We start from the raw sequence: 20,771 nt of genomic DNA, 5'->3' as shown, positions 1-20,771 counted from the left end.
GGTGAAGTACAATGCTAGAATATTTTACACGGCAGTGAGCTCTTTGAATAGTACTACAGTTACACCTGGTTATCGTTGAGACTTCCCTGAGCTGCTAAGGGTTAATCTGAGAAATGTGTAGTAGCACAAGATGCCTCATAAAACCAAAGCATCTGTCTTGGGCATCTGGCTGTGCATGTTTGCTAGTTTTCATACAGTATTCTGTATGAGAAATTACTGGAGTTGGGAATATCCTTGCACCAAAGGAGTGCTGTAGTTAAAATCTTAACTTTCTCTTTCCTTAAGGAACCCTAAGGACCTTGCAATATGAATAATTCTCTGGAGAACACCATTTCCTTTGAAGAATACATCCGTGTGAAGGCGCGAACGATCCCTCAGCACAGGATGAAGGAGTTTCTGGACTCCCTTGCTTCCAAGGGGCCGGAAGCTCTGCAGGAATTTCAGCAGACAGCCACCACCACAATGGTATATCAGCAGGGTGGCAACTGCATTTACACAGACAGCACAGAGGTGGCTGGGTCTTTGCTTGAACTTGCTTGTCCTGTGACAACCAGCGTCCAGCAGCAAACTCAGCCAGAGCAGCAGATACAGGTTCAGCAGCCCCAGCAAGTCCAGGTAAGGATCTTAAATCATCTCTAAATGTATATATGACTTGCTAACATGTGGAGTAGTGTTCAGAGCCAGCTACTGTCTAACTTGAAACCACAGGCAAGCACTTAAGAAGCAGGGCCAATTAACTTTATATAGAACAGCACTATTTCCCTTTCATTTAAGGAATTTGGTAGTAAATTTCTCTCTTGACTGTGCCTCCATTGAGCCCTGCTGTAGGAGTAGCAGCATACATAGCAATGTAGTGGTGTAACCTACTGGAGAAATGGTTGACAGTTCTGGCATGTGCACAGCTCCCCGAAGCCGTGCACTCTGTGTGAAGCTGCTATAAATACCACCCCCCTCTGCTGGTCTGTCTTTATCTGGTTGTTCAGGGTGTCTGTGGGATCTAACTTGCCTTCAGGTTTGGGGGTGGGGTTTTTTTTCTTCTTCAGTGAAATCAATACTCTTTAAATGATTTTGCTTGAACATTCTAAAAGTTGTAGTTCTCTAACTGGCTTTTAAGTCAGGTGGAAATGCAGGGGAGTCAACTTATGTTATGAACCAGGGGAAAATACTGTTCAGGAAAGGAACTCTAAAAGATATACATGTCGAGGTAGATTATCCTTTTGCATAGTGGAAGGGGTTGTCTTTTTTTTTTTTTTTAATAGGTATCACAGTAATTTTTATTAAGTATTAAATGAGTAAATCCAGCACCAGAGGGGAAAACTCCCCAAACATATAATTTAGGATAACTGCTTCGATCCTCAAACACATTTTGTAATTTGAAGAGTTTATAGATGGCAGGGCATTTACTAAGGTTTTCTTACGATATGTCTCCAAACAGCTGAACTCTGTCTACGGCTGTAATTCTGATACACTTCAGATATGAATCTTTCTGCCTTCTGTAGCATGAATGTAAAGTTGTAAGCTCCCTTCTTTTGCAACAAATGTGGGTGTGGAGACACAAATGACTGGAGATAAGGTAGTGTGAACTTGCTACAGTGCAGTAGACTTGTGCTCACAGCTCACTTGTGTGCTTTTATCCTCCAGCAAAGACAAACTTGCCTCTTTCACTGGGTACTGAGTACTGAGAGTAACTTGTCTCCAATTACTCTCTATATTGAGTAAATGAATGCTTAACTGGGACTTCTGTAACCTGTTGCCCTACAGTAACTTGTGTCACAAGGCTTTTGAAGAATAAAAGCCTCTAGTCTCAGAGACATGACTTGGATCTCTGTGTGAGTCTATTAAAACTGATCAAGGATGCTTTTGGTTCTGCCAGCTAGCACATTTTTTGGGAGGAGCTTCATTCTTCAGTAGGAGAACTAGGAGGGTTTGCTTTTCTGGGTGCTTCAGCCCTGAAGATGTGGAAGGTCCCCAAACCAATTGTAAAACTCTTCCCCCTAACCCCTTCCTCCCGCACTGCTGCCTCATTTCAGAACTACTCAAAGTTCAGGCTTGACCCTTGCAAGTCTTCTCGTAACAGAGATAGGGAGGGAGGTCATATATCATATGCCCCAGAGAAAAATAATCTCCTGACCTTCTTGAAAATAACCATAGAGTTGCTGCCAGAGACCTGTTCCTGTTTTTTAAACTGAATGGCTACACCCTGAATATGAAAAATACCTGATGAAAGTGTAGATTTCAGCAACTTTCCTAAAGAATGTTGTCTGCTCTCTCCACCTTGTTTTTGATGTGACTCTGCTTTAAAATATCTGCTTTCACATCTATCATAATTAGTGTTTGTGTTACCTACCCTGCTGCTCACTTAGGATGTTACAAATCCCCAGAACACTTAGGTGGCACATCTGGTACTAGGTATGGCTGCAGCTTTTGTGCATCAGCAGTGCAACTGGATTCATATGTATCAGCAGCTAGCTCAGAATTACCTTGAAGTCTTTTTGCAAGGATGGGGTGGAGATGAATGTCTTTACCCCTTTGCAAGAGTGTTTTTTCTGTCTTCCAACGTTTCTTATCGAGATGCGATTTATGTTAAACCCATTATTTAGTGTTCACCTCTCAAGACTGTGACTGGCAACAGTAGCAGAGCACGGTGTCTGAACAAAGCTGAATTTTGTGGCTCTGGGAGTGACTGTTCCACTAGAGCAGTGCATCTGATTCAACTGGCTCACTTTGCTAAAATACTGCTTGTGTTGTATTATGATTGTATTTTGGTCATCTGTTGAAGCCTCTTAGCTTTTGCTCAAACTTATGTCATCCCAGTACTTGACTTGATAATCTGTTTAGATCTTGCTAATCCAATTGCAAATCAGTGGAAGACCCTTTGAATGACTACGTCTGGCACTGTGACAGTGGTGCTGAAGGTGACTAAGTCAGATGACCTCATGGTTGCAGGTGCTGGTGACAACCTTATGATCGTAAAGATAGACAGTGCTCAGGTTTCATCCTAGATTTTATTTGCTGTGAACAACAAAAGACAGTACGTGACTGCTTGCTGCTTTTATTTTTCCTGGCAAAATAAATTTCCTTTTTGAAGAAATTGCCACCTTAGGGTTTTCTTGCCTAAAATGTTCAATAAACTGTTGCCAAACGTTTATTTGAAAGGCTGTGCAGATGAAGCTGTTGGGTTTTATACTAGTCAGTGCTACAGTACGAGTGTCTGTGAGCTCCTTCCATGCCCAGTATCACAGTGCTGCCATTAGCGACCTTGAAGAGTTTAGTATGTCACATTGTCATACCCTGTGCTGCATCAGGGGGTGGCTGGGAAGGGCTATGTTTTGCTCCAGTCAAGTAAGTGTTTTATCAGCTCTGCCTTTGGTGAGATCGTTGCTGCTTGGTCTGGTGCATTGAGGCCATCGAATTGATGATGCCAGCGAGGTGTTAGCACTGACTTGCTTACTGAATATTGTATTTTTGCAGAGGTCAGTGAAACTCTTGCGTCCCTCTTCCTCTTCTGCAAGAAGATTTAATTGAAAGAATATCAGAGGACAGAAAGTATCTTTGCTTAGGATACATACTGTGCATGTGTGGAAGATTCTCATTTTCAGCTTTTTATTAAGACAGACTGATGGCTAAATGGTCAGAGCTTCTTGGACAGGGCTTGAGGGGAGGATGCTACACATGAGCAAGGTTGCAGAACTATATAGGGAATGGATAAATGCCTGTGTAAAATGGCTTTCAGTTAAGACTTGTGCCTGTCTAATTGCTCAGTTCCTTATGTGTTTACTGTTCAGCTTTTTCTGTCTTCCCCCAGTCTATTCTGACTTAAGACCATTATAGGAAGCTGGGTGTTATTAATGACATAAGGCAGGGGAAGATGCCGTTAAGTAGTTCAGAAGAGAATCTTACCTCTGGCTCTACACAGAATACATCTTTCCTCCACTTCTGATGGATGCAGCTTCCCCCTGCCCCAGTCCTGGTTCTGAAGTTTAGCCTGAAGGTAGGGCTCCTATTCGCTTACCTTTGAAAAGCATCCCAATAAGATACTAGTGTAGCAGCAAGTAGTAATCAGCATTTGCTAGGACTGAGTGTGCCATGTCAAAGAATGGTTATAGTGAACAGTGGTGTTTTCAAGGTAGCACCTTCTTGGATATGGAAGTAGGTTTGTCTTTGAGAGGTAAGCTGTTTTGTTTTCCCTGGTTCACGTGTTTAACTGAATTAGGCCTAAATCCTGCCCCAGTGACAACATAATCTTGATAATTGTAACTGTTCAAACACATGCAAGGCTTAATTTGGCCCGTGGAATTCTCTCTCTGATGTTGATGAATGAGCAGAGGAAAAACCTGGAGTGAGAATTTGTCTGGCAGTTGTTCTGAAAAGCTGACTTGTACACTCCCTGTCGACCTTGTTTACTTAGCTAGATAGCAAAGGACTTCCTGTAAAGTAGTTGAATAACAAGTTCCAACATTTCCTGCTACTAGTGATCAGTCTTTTCACCTACTCTGTACTTCAGATCTGTTTTGTACTTGTATGTATGCTTTCTGGTGTAACATTAGGAGGAACTCTATTACTATGTTAGTTTTTAATGCTGGGGTTACTTTAGCTTAGGACTGTTATTGAGGGAAGTGTATTTTAAGTCATCTTTCCTTAAATTTGGGCTAAAAAATAATAATGAGATTTCTCTTCTCCTACTCTCACTAACTTTTTGTCCAAGTGTTTGGCTTCTGTCAGCTTGCTTAGGTGTGGAAGTCTGAGGTGCACTACTTCTGGGGAGGATTTGGAGCATACTTTCTGCAGCAGGTTTGCCACCTGCCCTCACTTACCTCTTGTAGGTTGGGAGCCTGTCATCTGGGATTCCCTTCAGATGAAACTAAGCCCTAAGATGCAGTCTTGTTGTGTCTAGGTGTTTGTCTAGCTCGGCTAGTGGGTGAGACTAGACCTAAGTTTGAAATAGTCTTCTGGAATGTATAGTGTGGGCATGTTAGTAGGTCTTCAGCCTTTCTCTGAAGGTCTGCTCTTGGTGTATCGTACTACTTGCTAGTGTAAATGTGGCTTCAGAAACCAAGATGTGTTTGTGAAAAGAAGTGTTTAAGAGCATGTCAGGTGCTCTAGGGCAAGCTAAATAGCAGAAAATCCATGCAGGCAAGAGCTGGCATGCGTGCTCTTTTGGAGTTAGGTTTTAGGAAATTTTAGGTAATCCAGTTAGTCCACAGATGAGATTTTCTTTGCTTGGGAATTCTTTCAACTTAGTTGTTTCAGAACTGCAGTTGTGCAGTCTGATTCCTTGCTTCGCAGAGAATTTGCATGGGGCAGATATGTTACAAATCCTACTTGAAAGTTTGTTGGAGTTAGTCTCTCAACCATGAGGGAAAAAAAAAACCCCACTTCTGGAAACCAGACTTCAGCTGTTCTCATGCTCATGGAGTTACTTGTTTTCTCTTTGAATGTGTTCAGTTCTAGAGAGAGTATGTTTTTGAGATCAATGTGACAGAAGATTTCGTTTAAGGGAATCTTAAAAATTTAGTTCTGCCCTCCTGTTACGATGCAGGGCTGACCTCTAATGCTTTTGATTCTCTAGTAGCTAGTACTTGGTCCAGCTTCTAGTTATTTTATGGTAAAAAGGCATTTCTCTGTGCGATGGTAGCCTGCTGGGAAGTGATTCTTTTCATGCTGTTAGATCCAAACTTCTGGCAATAAGCGGTTTTTCCATACTGGTAACTTGGCATGTTCCTCTCTTGTACCAGTATAACCCAGGAATTCCCAGCATAACATGTTCTTGCTTTAATCTTCAGCATAAGGTGGAGATTTAAAGTCCTCCCTGTTGGTCTTGGCCTGTATATTTAAAGCATATATTTGTACAGAGTCTTTTTAAAAATAAGTCCATCACTGATGTTCAGTGTAATTCTTTGTCCTTTTTTTCCTCAGTTAGACAATGAGGTCAACAAGAAGCTCTGATCTCAGGCTGGGTTGAAGTCTGTAAATCTGAAATGAATGCTTGTAGTACTCCTGGGTACAACCTATTTGAAAATGGGGAGGGATCTACTGCAAAATACAGTTGTTAAAAATTGGTATGTAATTCACAAGGGATGCATAATGCATGGTAGGTAGAGCTCCAATATTCTTTTAAATAGGGGCAGTCTGTAGTCAGAAGCATGATGTCTGCGGTTTACAGCATGGAGAACTTCCAGTGATTCTGGAGTCTGACCTCTTCATCTGGTTTGGGTCTGGACTCATTCTTTGGGTGTTAACAATAACACTGTGTGAACTTTAAAGCAGTAGCAAGACAACCTAGTTGTAGGAGCGAGGATTTAGTCCTGTGGGAGTATTGTAGTGCCTCAGGTCATGATTGCTTATCTGCTGAAAGTGATGAATGTTGCCCCTGACTTTCAGAGACACTAGGCTCAGGCTCTAAAATGGTTAATGGTTCAAAGCTGCACCAGGGGAGGTTTAGACTGGACATTAGGAAGCATTTCTTTACTGAGAGGGTGGTCAAACACTGGAACAGGTTTCCTAGAGAGCTGGTCAATGCCCCAAGCCTGGAAGTGTTTAAGAGGCATTTGCACAATGCCCTTAACCTGCTTTAGCTTATGGTCAGCAATGAAGTGATCAAGAGGTGGACTAGATGATCATTGTAGCTCCCTTCTGACTGAAATATTCTGTTCTATAAAAGCAGAAGGAAGAAAATGCTGCCTTGTTGGGTCTGTTCTTAGACCATGCCTCTTCTGCTGATGGTGCCTCTTGCTTAAACCTATTCCATTACCTTTCTAATTGCACTAATGTGATAAAATTGTTTCAGCACAGGAGCAGAACTTCAATTCTTACTGCTAGCAAAAAATAACATAGTCTTCACTTTGTATATGTTACGACTGTAACAGGATTTGTAATGTAAAATTTTGTATGGAAAGAAGGTAGAGGTACTTTTTAAGGTGTTCTCAGTCAACTTGTGCAGATTCTGAAAACACACTGCAGAAGAATAGTATAAATGACACATTTACCTCTTTCTGTGATTTTTGAATCCTAAGAAATAAAGCAAATGTTTCTTGTGTGAAACTGAAAATATATCGGTGCAATAATGCATTTTAGTTTGTCCAGTCTTGGGCCTTTGCCTTGCAGGTAATCTTTTGAACAAGGACTTAAATTAATACTACAGGCTATGTTAGCGGTTTTTCAAGTCGGCTATTTTGGAGAATACTTGCCTTAGAGGGGTAATTGAAACCGGCTTTCTTAAACCAAACTCTTAACTGTGATCTGTTCTTGGGCCTGTTTGCCCTAGGCAGTACTCATGCTGTAGGGCAGTATGATAAGAGTATCAAATAGAACTGAAGAAGCATCCCATAGGTGACTTCATCTTTTTCAATTAACTGCCTGATCAAATCACTCATTGATGCAGCTTTTTAAACTGTCATGCTGACACAAGGTCATATGTTTCTTGTTACCTTGCAGGAAACTATTATAGAAAGTCCATGTCATCTGGATTACAGCATACTGCATATAGCTCCCAGCAGGAACCTGTAAAATTCCCTATTCTTCCAGGAAATAGAATGAGTTCTTAACAGGAGGTCACTTACAAAACTGGTCTGCAAATGGTGTGTTTTGCTACTCTACTTTTTTCCTTAGCAACTCTTAATTGGCTGCAAATGAATTCTTAACATTTTTTAAGACTTCTTAGGGGTCATGTTGTGAAGTGAGATTTCGTGTATCTGCACAATGCAGACCTGTGCAGTCGTTCTTTTTGGTATCATCAAGCTAGGTACCATGGCGTCTCTGTGCAAATGCCATGTTAGTTTGACTCACAGTGAGGTAGAAAAAGGTGAGAGAGCATTAGTTTTGCAACTAAATAAATCTGTGTTGGCTTCAAACTTCATACGGCCCTCATAGGTACCAATGATAAAGTTCTGCATCTCTCAGTTGGATTTGAAAGGAGAGTTTGAGTAATTAATTCCCTCCCCTAAGAAGAGAGTGGTGGAGATGGAGCCTGGAGAAGCAGATGGTTATGAGAACCTGGGATATGACTTCTAAGACAAGGCAAATGTGACAAAGTGGCTGTGTAAATGTGGGGGACAAAGTGGACAAGGAGAGCAGACCTCACTTGGTGTCCTGGGAGTGAAGATACCAGCTGGGTTGTGTTTGAGGCCTGGAATGTGAAGTTGTTGAGACCTGAACTTTGAGGGTGGCTACCTCTGACTCCTAGCTTTGTCTGCTCCTAGACTGCCGCTAGATAGCGTGACAAATCTTGGACAAATGAGCACGGATGTGAGAGGGTGTGATTTATTTTTTCCCCTAAAGTAAAAGGAGCTGTGTTGGATCAAAGTCTTAACGTATTTTCTCCGTGTTATTCAACATTGTTTAAGTGCATGAGCTAGAAAATACAACTGAGTAATTTGGACAGTAAATGGTGTAAGTAAATAATGAAAAAAGAATTGGTTTTAATTATCACCACTAAAGAAGTACTTCTGAAGTTTAAAAAACAAATGCTGCAGTGTTGCCTCTTAGTGCATGACAAAGATTCAGGTTGAACTTGGAACTTTGTGTTGACACCCGGTTGTATAGTGTTACTATTAGCAAGTGGTTTCAAAATAATATTTCTGTGCTTTATGTGGAAAGAGCCAAGTGCTGGTTTCAACTTACTCGTATTTTTTACTGCCTGTCACTGGCAAGTGATCCCGTGGCCACTTTGGGGACTGGGGTTGAAAGAAATAAAACAATCTTTAGAGCATAGTAAGAATGAGGCAAGCTCCTGCATTTTGTATAGCAAGACAAACTTATATTGGAATTGTAATGTATGTGACCTTATAAAGTCTTGCTATTGCAAGGCCTATGCTGAAATAACATTTTAGCAATGCAAATAGCTCTGAAGACTCTTCTGTCTTCCAAGGATGCAATCTGTTGGCTTGAGCCCAGGATGGAGCTTTGAGGATGGAGATGCAGCTCACGTGCTGTTCTGTCTGTGCTGAGAAGTGTGGTCATGTGCAACACTGAGCAAACACATCATCTCCTGTATTGCTGTTATCAACCAGGCGCTTCCAGAGTAACTTGGTTTCATTTTCCTGAGATTTTTACTAATGGATTAATATATGGAATCATAAAACTGAGCATAAAAGACCTGGAGCATAGACCTCCAGTGATGGACCATCTCTGCTGGTGGCTTCCCATATTGAATTGCTGACACTTGCTGATCTCTAACTGCTGAATTGGTGTTGTTGCAGGTCCAGGTCCAGGTCCAGCAGTCACCGCAGCAGGTCTCCGCCCAGCAGCTCTCTCCACAGCTCACTGTCCATCAGGCTGCAGAGCAACCAATACAGGTCCAAGTGCAGATCCAAGGCCAGGCGCAGCAGCAGGCATCCCAGACAATACAGAGTCAATCTCTTCAGAGCCCCAGCCCGTCTCAGCTGCAGGCAGCTCAAATCCAAGTGCAGCATGTGCAGACTGCCCAACAGATCCAGGCTGCGGAGATACAGGAGGAACACATACAACACCAGCAGATCCAGGCCCAGCTTGTGGCAGGACAGGCCATTACTGGTGGCCAGCAGATACAGATCCAAACAGTTGGGGCACTGTCACCTCCACCTTCTCAACAAGGCTCTCCCCGAGAAGGAGAGCGGCGGATCAGCACTGCTAGTGTCCTTCAGCCAGTGAAGAAACGTAAAGTGGATATGCCTATCACTGTATCGTATGCTATTTCAGGGCAGCCAGTTGCCACAGTGCTGGCCATTCCTCAGGGCCAGCAGCAAAGTTATGTCTCTTTAAGGCCAGACTTGTTAACAGTGGACAGTGCTCACCTTTACAGTGCCACTGGGACCATTACTAGCCCCACTGGAGAGACTTGGACCATCCCCGTTTACTCTGCTCAGCCCCGTGGTGACCTTCAGCAGCAAAACATAACCCACATTGCCATCCCTCAGGAGGCCTACAATGCCGTCCACGTCAGTGGCTCACCAACGACACTGGCTACCGTGAAGCTGGAAGACGACAAGGATAAGATGGTGGGAAGTACTTCAGTAGTGAAGAACTCTCATGAGGAAGTCGTGCAGACTCTTGCTAATTCGCTCTTTCCAGCGCAGTTTATGAATGGCAACATCCACATTCCAGTGGCAGTGCAGGCTGTGGCAGGGACATACCAGAATACAGCACAGACAGTGCACATATGGGACCCGCAGCAGCAACAGCAGCAGCCCACACCCCAAGAGCAGGGGCAGCAGCAGCAGCAGCTACAAGTCACTTGCTCAGTAAGTAAAATCTGCTTCTCCGTCTCAGTCCGTGATTAACAGCTCGCAAATGTTGTTGAGAGGGAGGATGTCAGCAGACAGCTGGTATCTAGGAAGCAGAGATGTGTCTGTCCCAGTAGCCTGGGCATGACGTGGGGCATTTGACTCCTGATAGGTGTAGGACTGTGATGTGTTAATGTTGGTACATAATTGTAGGATTCAAGACTTCCCAAAATAAAGTACAGTCTTGACCTTCGTAGTGTAAATTAATAGATACTTGTAGTGTTAATTAATAGATGCATACTCATTGCTAGTGTCTTCATAGCAGGTATTCCAAGGTCTGCAGTCTTCTTCTAAGCTGTTCTAGAGGTTGCAGTGGACAGGCAGGGATGATTGCAGTGAAGTGCAGCATGCAAATATACTAGTCACCTAGTTATCAGTTACTTTGTGTTATGCAGCACATCAAATCCACAGCAGATCCAATGTCTGGGTAAAATGTTGAAATCTGACTAGTTGTGAGCAAACTTCATGGATCAGGTGTTACCCATCTGTAACACCATTTTCTGCTTCTGATAAGTGCCTGGTGTGCAAGAGCACAGTAATGAGCAGTGGCAAGTAAGGATCTCTTCATAGTGCTTGGCAAACATGGCAGCCAAATTTGTTGCTGTTTTTTTAAAGGCTTTGTTGCTAACTTTAAGCCATAGATTATTTTGAATTAGCTTTTAAAACTTGAATAACTAGGGCTATTAATGGCTGCTCTTATATGTGCAAATGGATGTAATTTATCTTTTATTACCAGAAAGTGAAAAGTGGTTGATCTGTCAGAACCTTTTTTTGCTGAATGGAATGAGGGCAAAAATACCCAAGTCAGCTAGCATGAGTGTTGTTATAAATTCTTTCCAGTTTATAAATAACACTGTTTGCTTTCTATATGCCCTCCACTGCATCAGTAAGCACTGAGACAAGAGGGATTACTTTCTGTAGTCATGTCTGGTTGTTTCTGAGTTGATCGTGGGCTATAGTCTTCACTTGAAAGGGTTACCTACATCTCTACATAACTTTGAGGTGCTGGATGCTCTCTTTTATAAAGCTGTACTTTCAGCTACAGCTTATGAGTCTTGTAATGCATGGGGTTTTGTTTGGTTGGGTTTTTTTTATTTTGTCATGGTCAAAGAGACTTCTGTAGCTCCTCTTTTCCCTGTATTGGTACTTCAGAGATCACTTCATCACTTTCAGCTGCTTGAACAAACTAAGTTGATAGAGTTTTTTGCCCTTCTGCTAAACAGGATTTTTAGACTTATTCTAGGGTCTTTTAAGAGCATGAGCCACATTCTTGGGATCCTTTCTGAGGTATTAGCTCCGTAATTTATTTAATGGTTACTTGTAAAGCTTCTGCTAACACTGTGTATTCCTGTGCACAGTGTTCTGCAGTTCTTGGGTATCAGACTGTTCTCTGGCATACTGGGTGTTGCATAAGCCCCTAAATACGGAGGCAAGTCCAGGAGGGATGCGTTCTTCCTCTAAGAGGGCAGTAAAGCTACCGTAGATGAACATCAAACATTTGGGGGTTGTCCCTCTCACAGCTGTGAGACTGAGAAGGAATTTGCTTGCGTGCCCCACACTGTCCTCTAGCCTTGTGCTGCTGTGGGATCCAGGCAAGTTGCAGGTATTTTGCTCTATTCATGAAAAATCTAGTCAGTTAAGAAGCAACTGCTCGGTTCAGTGAATTAACTCCAGCCTGTGTGCCTGCCTTTGCACTGGACAAGGTGTCTGTGAGGTCAAGGCAGAAGATTGCCCCTTAGGTTGGACTGATGGAGGTGATTGACTCTGGAAAGCTTTCTGCTCTCTGGAGAGCAACGGGGTAGCGCTCTGGAGGAGAGTGGAGGCTCAATCCTAGCTCCTGCAAAGACAAGGTGTCAATTCACCCCTGGACTGCTGTCCTCTTTAAGGCAGAGGCTTTCTTTACAACCTAAACTTTGTCGCCAATCTGCTTTGAGAAAAGCTGGGCCCTTTCAGTCATAATCTCCTTCTGCAGCTGTGGTAGACGCTGCTGGTGATGCAAAGGCTGATAAGCAAAGAGCTATGAAGAGCTCATGAGAGAAAATGAAAAACAACCAGGGGCAATCAGAAAGCTCCAGTCTGAGGCTTTTGCAGGCTTTGCCTCTTCATCTGTGCTTTTATTATAAGTACGGTATAGGTATCACTAAAGTCTCTATGCCTTTTTCAGTATGGTCTCTACTACTGTCAGAGCGACTTATTGATGATTGACACTTGGTAGTATCAAAGGAAAAGTTACTTCATTATAACAAAGCCTTGCTTTTTGGGGTGTCTCTTAAGGAGAAAGCAAAACCATTCTGATGTAAGATTTGATATTTCTGTGGCATTCAATGAGAATTTGACTAAGGGCTGTAAAGCTTCAAGTTAATCTCTTTAATTGAGGTAGCCATGAGACTTTCTGTGGCATGGGATTGAGAAGCTGTAGTGAAGAATGCAGAGTGTAGCTGGAGAGCTCACTGCTCTTCCTGGATAGGTGCCATTTCTTGCCTGTAAAATAAGTTTCAGTTTGAGGTAGTAGTTCTTGGTGACTTAAGGTCCTGCTGCAAAGTAAACTTCCAAAGGGTCTGGAGACCCTTTAGGCCTATAGTAGGTCATACAGTAGCTCTTAACAGAATAGTAGTTAGTCCTCATTATCAGTATTAGGTAGTTTGAGAGCATTGCATTGCAACTGAATTAATGTTTTGATGCTGATGTTCTGGTCTGTTATTACTTTATAACTCTTACATATGTATTAATCTTATCGGTTGTTGATGATGAGAACAGAGCGTATCTATTCTGTCTGCCTGTTACGTACTGGATAATAGAGAGCCTGCCCTCAATGGGTAAGAGTGGGGAGGGATGCTAGCAGAGTACAACACTCGATTGTACCCAGATCCTTGCTTAGGGCAGTCTAGATTTGGAGCAGCAGTGGTTAGTAAAGCTGATGGCATGTTGCTTTTCCTCCCTGCCATGGGCTGGAGGTTGCTCTAGCTGCTGTGTCTCAAGGCCGTCTCTGTGAGGGGCCTGGGGTCACTCTTGCAGTAAGATGATGGACTTTAGTGGTGGTTCAGAGTGGCAAGCTAGCTGAAGCCAAAATGCATTGGAGCAAATAAGGCTTCAGAATCAACAGTGATCTGTTTCAGTGTTTGAGGGGAGACCAGAAGTCTGTTGCTGAGAGGACTTTAGCCCTAGGAAGATCCTTGCCTTTGAACTTACTGGCTAGCTGCTTAATGATATTGCAGCAAGAATGGCTCATGGCTGATGGGTCTACTATGATCTTCTGCAGGAGTTCTAAATGCATCAAACTGCAAGTTGTGTGTATTTGCTAAAGGGGTTATAGATACGTCCATTCAAACGAAAAGTGTTCTTGGAGAGGTGAATACTCTTTCATGAGCAGCAATTCAGGTTAGACAGCAAAAGTTGCATTCCTTGGGTTAATTTCTTGTTGGAGATGAGTGCTGTGAAAGACTGATATCCTGGGGCTAGAGGTATTGCAGCATTACTTGCTTTTTTGTTGAACTGTTGCATATCGAAGTGTATATATAAACTGAAATGTCTTCTTTCATAGGCTCAAACTGTTCAGGTTGCTGAAGTTGAACCACAGCCGCAGCCACAGACTTCACCTGAACTTCTACTTCCAAACTCTCTGAAGCCAGAAGAAGGGCTTGAAGTGTGGAAAAGCTGGGCACAGACCAAGAATGCGGAGCTGGAAAAAGAGGCCCAAAATAGGCTAGCACCTATTGGAAGTATGTGTCATGACAACACAGCCTTTCTTTCCTTTCAAGTAGGATTAGGAGTGACTAAAACGTTAGCTGTTTACCGCTCTGGAAAACACCTTTGTTTAACCAGTGATTGTTTTTAAATTTAAACTTTGATTTACTCTGCAGTACTAATTACGGTAAACTCCCACTGCCAGAGGACATGTACCAAGGAAGATATTAGCTCTATGCTGAGCCAACTTGAGCACCTAGGCTGGTAGCAGTAGAAAAGGGCACTGTGTGTGATGTGTGGATGAATAAAATGGCTGTGAATGCCAGCCAAGCTGGTAGAGCAGTCATGGAGTTGCTGTTTTCCTATTGCTGCAGGGCAGCATTTCATTGCAGACGTGGTAGAAGGCGGCAATAGTCATGCAGTTGGCAGGGCAGAGATTCTTCCGTGCTTACCTTCTGGTAGATCTTTAGATTAAATCATGACAACAGCCTAAGATCTTGATTTATTTCAGCTTGCTTTCTTATACTGGAAGAATGAGGTAGTAGTGAGTTTTCCAGGTAGAATGGCAAGGCTGGAGATGTGGGAAATCATTCCTGAAAGATTGGGAAATAATATGGCTGTGTTTTGTTTTTCTAGGGCGTCAGCTGCTGAGGTTTCAGGAAGATCTCATCTCTTCAGCTGTGGCTGAGCTGAATTATGGTTTATGCTTAATGACACGAGAAGCTCGAAATGGTGATGGTGAACCCTATGATCCAGATGTGCTCTACTATATCTTCCTGTGTATTCAGAAGGTAGGGGGAGGACAGCTGATGTGCAGTAGAGCTGTGCATGTTGTCAGCATGTATAGGGAGGATTCTCTATTATAAAGATGGAGACTGTGGCTTCTAGTAAGCTTCCCAACAATTTCATAAGAAAGTCTCTTTGCTTTAAAAAAAAAAAATATCAGATTAACAGTAATTAGTGCACAGCAATGCTTTCACCTACTGAGTTAAGTTTGTGAAGAAGTGTTAATAACTGAGTTCAGTATCATGGTGAGAATAATAAATCCTTTTAGGGTTGTTTTTGGCGAGGGAGGGTTCAATGATGTTTGAGGAAGCTGTCAATGTCAAAACTTGATCTATTTGAAGCTTTAATGGGCAAGAACTTAGCTTTGTGTGGTGTGGGAAGTCTGAGCTGGTAATATTAGTGTGCTTTCTGGAAGAGCTGCAGGAACAGAGCTGAAATCTGATGGGAGAATTGAGCATCTCTCCCCTTAACCTGAAAAAGTAGTATCCAAAGGACAGTCATGTGAAATAACTTGCAGTGAATACACCTGAAATAAAGGTGAAATCCAGCCAGCTTTACCTTCTAAGATGGCTTTTCCTTTCTGTCTTAGCATTCCCATTATAGTAACTGAGACTACCTGTACTGGCTTTGGTGCAAAGGTCCTCTCTCTTCTAAGTAGAATGTATTAGTCTTCAGTGCTATGCTGTAAAATGCTTGACTAACTGGGTACATGAGCTCTTAAGATAAGGTCTGGTCTGAGGAATATACTCATTGCCGCTGTACTGGACTGTGTGGTGAATCTCTTACAGTATCTCTTTGAAAATGGCCGAGTAGATGACATCTTCTCAGATCTCTACTATATTCGGTTCACTGAATGGCTGCATGAAGTTCTCAAGGACGTACAGCCCCGCGTTTCCCCTCTTGGTAAGAACTTTTGTTGAAGAACTTTAAAACTTCCGGAGTTTGGAATGTTTGAACTGAACTACAGCATGAGTGTAGTGTGACTAGAAACCCTTTTGGAGTACTTCATACCCTAGGACAGCTCATACTAGTCAGGGAGAAAAATGTTGCGTCTGCAGTGAATGCTGGAGTTACTGCACATGTCAGGCTCTAGCCCTGATTGTTGTTGAGGATTATTTCTCTATCACTTGTCACCCATCAGAAGGCACATTGTTGGGACTTTGTAGTGTCATGAGATTGGCTTACTTGGAAGCCAGCTGATCCTTGATTTGAATCAAGCTTCCTCATCTGAAGTACTAATACATCTTGCCTCTAATATGTGTTGTTACTTTGGGAGATAATACAACACTGTCCTGTTGCCATGTAGCCAGATGGATATGGTCTGCAGGAGCAACTAAGTGTCAAAGAAAAAAAACAATGCATGATTAGAGCCTTGAATGCTGCAATTGGATGTAGTTCAACCCTGTGTTTAGAAGATAAAGGCAATAGGAATGGGGGGAGCAGTTCCAGAAGAGACAGATTTTGAGAGTTTTGTATGAGAAATAGATTAAGAATTGCTTTTTCAGAGCATAGAAACCTGGTTTCTCATTATTTCATTCCCTTTGATCTGATCAGACGTCAATGAAGAAGCTATTGCTTATGCTCAGAAAAGTAGCTGATGTTACAGGCTAGATGGCTAAGTAGCACTGTGAGTTTTGGAATCCTTTTGTTTTCACTCTGTTTGATCTGTGCTTTGTCATTCCACAAGCCCTGGAGTTCATACTGCTGTCTGTTTTTCTGTTTATCTATGTATTTGGAGTATAGTATTTCTCTTCTACACAAAAGAAAAAAAAATCTGAGAATCAAAGGATTACTCATGTGTCCAAATACATCACTTGGCACTGTGTGCTGACTAAAGCTGTGCACAGGGCCAAGAGCTGATTTGTTACACTGGCCTGCCTGCTCTCACATATTATTGGATTAGGAGCATCTGCATTGGAGTAGAGCCATTAATTAAAAGCTGTTTAAGTGCATATTTATTTCTCTCTGGGCTGGGATGTATAGGCATATTGCAGAAGGATATTCTCTGCAGCTAGAGGTTGATGTATGTATGCAAGTGTTTCCTAACTGCACCTGCTATTTAAAAAGTTTTTTGCGTAGTAGTGAATCTCGACATCAGCGAGGATCTCCTCCTCCTCCTTCCCTTAAGATTTATATGTTCTCCAATACTTACAGACTATAAAATGCTTCCTGTGTTCCTGCTGTGACTGTCTCCTGGCATGATGCTGACTTCTGGTTATTGCAGGTTATGTCCTCTCCAGTCATGTAACAGAAGAGATGCTGTGGGAGTGTAAGCAGCTAGGAGCTCACTCTCCTTCCACCTTGCTCACTACACTGATGTTTTTTAATACAAAGTAAGTACTTAGGTCTTTGGGAACCTTGGGGAACAAAAGAACTTCGAACGCCTGGACAGGGTTGGTAGGGAACTGCTGCACTGGATTAGGGCAAAATCATAAATTTCAAATATTTGCACACAGAGCCCTCTTGCAGCTCTATCGGACAAAGATGAAGCAGTACAAAAAGGAAGTGAGCTAGCAGAAGGGAAACTGAACTTGTGGCTGTTGCATGCTTTGCTGCTGGAACAGTCTTTAACTTGGTGTTGGTTTGAGCTTCAGCTGGCTCATGATGAGTGAAGAAAACTGCCTTGTTGTTGTGACTGTATCCTTTACTTGCCTCTGACTGTCCTGTGTTCTCTTGCTGCTCAGATACTTCCTGTTGAAAACAGTAGACCAGCACATGAAACTGGCCTTCTCCAAGGTGTTGAGGCAGACCAAGAAGAACCCTTCTAATCCCAAGGATAAAAGCACGAGTATCCGCTATCAGAAGGCTCTTGCCATACACCAGACAGGACAGAAAGGTAGTGTCTGGAAGTTCTCTTTGGGAATACTTACTTACTGGGCTTGAAGGAAGTGGATGAACCTGGAGATGTCTGCAGGTAGGGCCACGAGAAGCCAAGGTTCTGCCAATTACCTTCAGCCTAGCAGCGTGAGTTTTCTGTGCCTTCTTCCTGAGAGAGCATAGTACCTTCTAATAATAAGCCTGGGGACATGCTTTACCTGAGACATATAGGACTCATCAAGAGCTAAGGATAACTTTTTTGTTACTTTTGTTTTTTATGGGCAAAGCGGCTATTGAGTGTAAGGGGTTATGAACAGAGGGAGAAACTCCTTTGCGAGGGCTTCTTTTGTCTTGATTCATGTGAACCCTTATAGAATCTATACGTAAATACAATCTGTTGTCTTAAAAGCACAGACTTAGGACTTAGCTGAGGCATTGCAGTCTCAGTAGTGAGATTTCTCTCATTTTGGGCACAGACAGAGGAGAAATGGAAAGGATGTGGATGGGTTGTGGTCTTCAGTAGCCTTGGGATAAAGCAAGGTCTCCATATAATGCTTTGAGCATTTATAACCAGGTGCCTCTGCCTTGGAACAGCCATATGTCTCTTACCAGTTCTTGCATGGTGACAAGGTGCTTCAGAGAGCTGAGGCTATATGGCACTGCTCAATTTGCCATGCTTGTACAGAGTGTCTGACAGACTTCTGGGGGGCTGGTTTGTAGTTACAGATGACATGTATGCAGAACAGACTGAGAATCCGGAGAACCCCCTGAGGTGTCCGATAAAGCTGTATGACTTCTACCTCTTCAAATGGTGAGAGCTCTTGTTCCTGTGTATGGTTGCTTGTCTTCTGTGACTGCTAAGCTGCATCTTGTGGCTGTTCTAGTTTTCGGGGATGTGTTTTATTGCGGGCGCAGTTTCTACATTGGCATAATTTTGCTTCATTGGGGAGGGATGTTGATGTGAGAGGGTGGCATTTACTCTGATGGCACATAAGTTGAACTTCTGTGGTATTTAAGAGACAAATCCTGATTTGTGAACTGGCTGCTCTTAATCTCATACTCACTCCGGAGGTTTGTTGTGTTGGCATGAGCTCGCTGTTCTGCCTGTGACTTGCAAGCAAGTCATCTGGAAGCATCCACTACTTGAGATGAGATTAGGGTCCTGTTCAAATTGGCTTCTGAACAAAAATGAGGACTTGCTATGGAGACTGGAGGGAGCCTCAAAGGACTTGCCTCTAATTTATTATGATTCTAATAATTATTATAAATGTTCATCTGCACAGAGATGAGTCTGCAGCTAGCCTGGATGTGAAAATACCCCATCCTTATTTCACTCGGAAAGACCCCTAAAGCCACGTGTGTGTTATACTTACCGATGTGAAATGAAAATTACTTTCTTGTAGTTGTGACCATAGCTTTTTAACCTTGGCATGGCCTAAAAGCTTTTGGACCACTGTTGCCTCTATGTGTAACTCTGTACCTTCATGTCTCATCAGCCAGATGTTCACTGTCAGGATTTGTGAAGCCTGGGGTGAGGACAGTGGTGGTCTCTCCCTCTCAGGACATTGTTAGTCTGGTTATTTCTGATCTTCCTCACGCAGCCCCCAGAGTGTGAAAGGCCGGAATGACACGTTTTACTTGACACCGGAGCCAGTGGTGGCCCCCAACAGCCCTATCTGGTATTCCATCCAGCCGATCAGCAGAGAGCAGATGGAGCAGATGCTCACCCGGATCCTGGTGATACGAGAGATTCAGGAAGCTATTGCCGTGGCTAATGCCAGCACCATGCACTAAGGCATCCTTCTTGGCTCAGAAGGGGTGGGCGGGGTGACGGGGGAGGGACAAGCAAAGATAAATTGTACAGACTTTTACACTAAAGGAGATGCCTAAGTTTTTGGTTTTTTATTGGTGTAGTTATGAAGCCCTTTTAGGCTTCTTCTCTTTAAAAGAATCTAAAGGAAAACCTACCCATTGTGTATCCTACCCAACACACCAAACTGTTGGAACCATTGGAGGCTGCATATCCCCTGCGAGCTGGGATCTGTGGAAAGCTGCTGGTTGACTCTGGTTTTTTTTATGATGTAGAAAACATGAACTACAGGATTGGCCTGGATGGCTGGGGCCTCCGTCTCCTTGGAGCACGTGCAGCCTAGAGGGCACAGAATGATGGATGGACCTGCTCAGCCAGTGGAGGAGAGGCAGGCATCTTCTTTTCTTGTGCTTGGACGTTAATTTGCTGTTATCTTGGAAGGAAGAGGAGAGAGTGAACTGCAATTGTGATTTATACAAAAAAAAAAAACCCCAAACCAACGATTTCTATTCAGACCTTTAAGTGACATTTTTAGATGTTAAAAGTACAAACTTTACCACACTCTTCTTTTTTTGGCCTAACATTGAGGCCTTAAACCTTGAGGCTCCTGTGCCTGATGGAATTCTTGTAACATACACTTGTGTATCATATAAAGATACCACCCTGTTTCTCTTATGTATTCTTACTCTAGTTGTTTATTAAGAATGACGAGCACGTCTTTTCAACATGCCATTGAACAATGTGTCTTTATTTGGGGAAGAGTGAGCTGTGAGGGTGGGGGGGATCATTATACAAGGATCAGCATGCAAACTGGTTGTTTTCATCCCTGTTTGTGCTTTCCAGCTTGATTCAGCTGGACTTCTTTCACCCCTACAAATTAGGAAGGTGGAAGGGGATTAACTCCTGTTGAAGGACCTGAATGTCTGCTTGCTGATGGAAGCTCAGTATCAGGCTAGGAATGTGGGATCTGTAAGACCAGATCAGGCTGTCAGTCTGTCCTAATGTTCTGTGGCCAGCCTGTGAGGCTTCACCCCTAGGCAAATCCCCCTCCCCACCTTTACGAAGGCGTCTCACCAACAGCATGATGGAGGGGTGTTGGAGGGAAAAGGCCTTCCAGGAGCAGCACATGGCTTACTCCTGCCTTTTCACAGATTTTAACACATCTGTGTAGCTTCTGGCATCTTTCATGATCATAAACCCCAGCCCTGTAGCCTTGCCTTGCTGCATCTTAAATGGTTGCTGTATTTTATATCATTAACAAGTAGTCTGCTCTTTTGAAGTCAGTGGGTAGCCAACCGTGCTTGAAATGGGAGATCACTCTAGCCAGGCTTGTTATCTGTGCCACCAGCTTCTTGGATGCGGAGAGATGACTCTTCTTCTTGAACTTGTCTTCCCTGCTTCTCCATCTTGTGTCC

The 20,771-nt window shown here is 43.0% G+C and overlaps 1 protein-coding gene across 1 annotated transcript; it reads left to right on the top strand.

The window, feature by feature from the left end:
- Positions 1–306: 306 nt before the first annotated feature.
- Positions 307–19,340, top strand: QRICH1 (glutamine rich 1; the record flags this gene model as incomplete). Its single annotated transcript, XM_082004810.1, has 9 exons — positions 307–615; positions 9,198–10,217; positions 13,801–13,978; positions 14,580–14,734; positions 15,518–15,632; positions 16,954–17,062; positions 17,414–17,565; positions 18,267–18,357; positions 19,148–19,340. The coding sequence occupies 9 exons, from the start codon at positions 307–309 to the stop codon at positions 19,338–19,340; spliced, it is 2,322 nt and encodes a 773-aa protein (XP_081860936.1).
- Positions 19,341–20,771: the final 1,431 nt, after the last annotated feature.

This window comes from Phaethon aethereus, assembly GCF_964289735.1.
Source record: "Phaethon aethereus genome assembly, chromosome: 11".
Taxonomy (NCBI): domain Eukaryota; kingdom Metazoa; phylum Chordata; class Aves; order Phaethontiformes; family Phaethontidae; genus Phaethon; species Phaethon aethereus.
The sequence above is the reverse complement of the archived record's forward strand: the minus strand, read 5'-3'. Positions and strand labels throughout refer to the sequence as shown.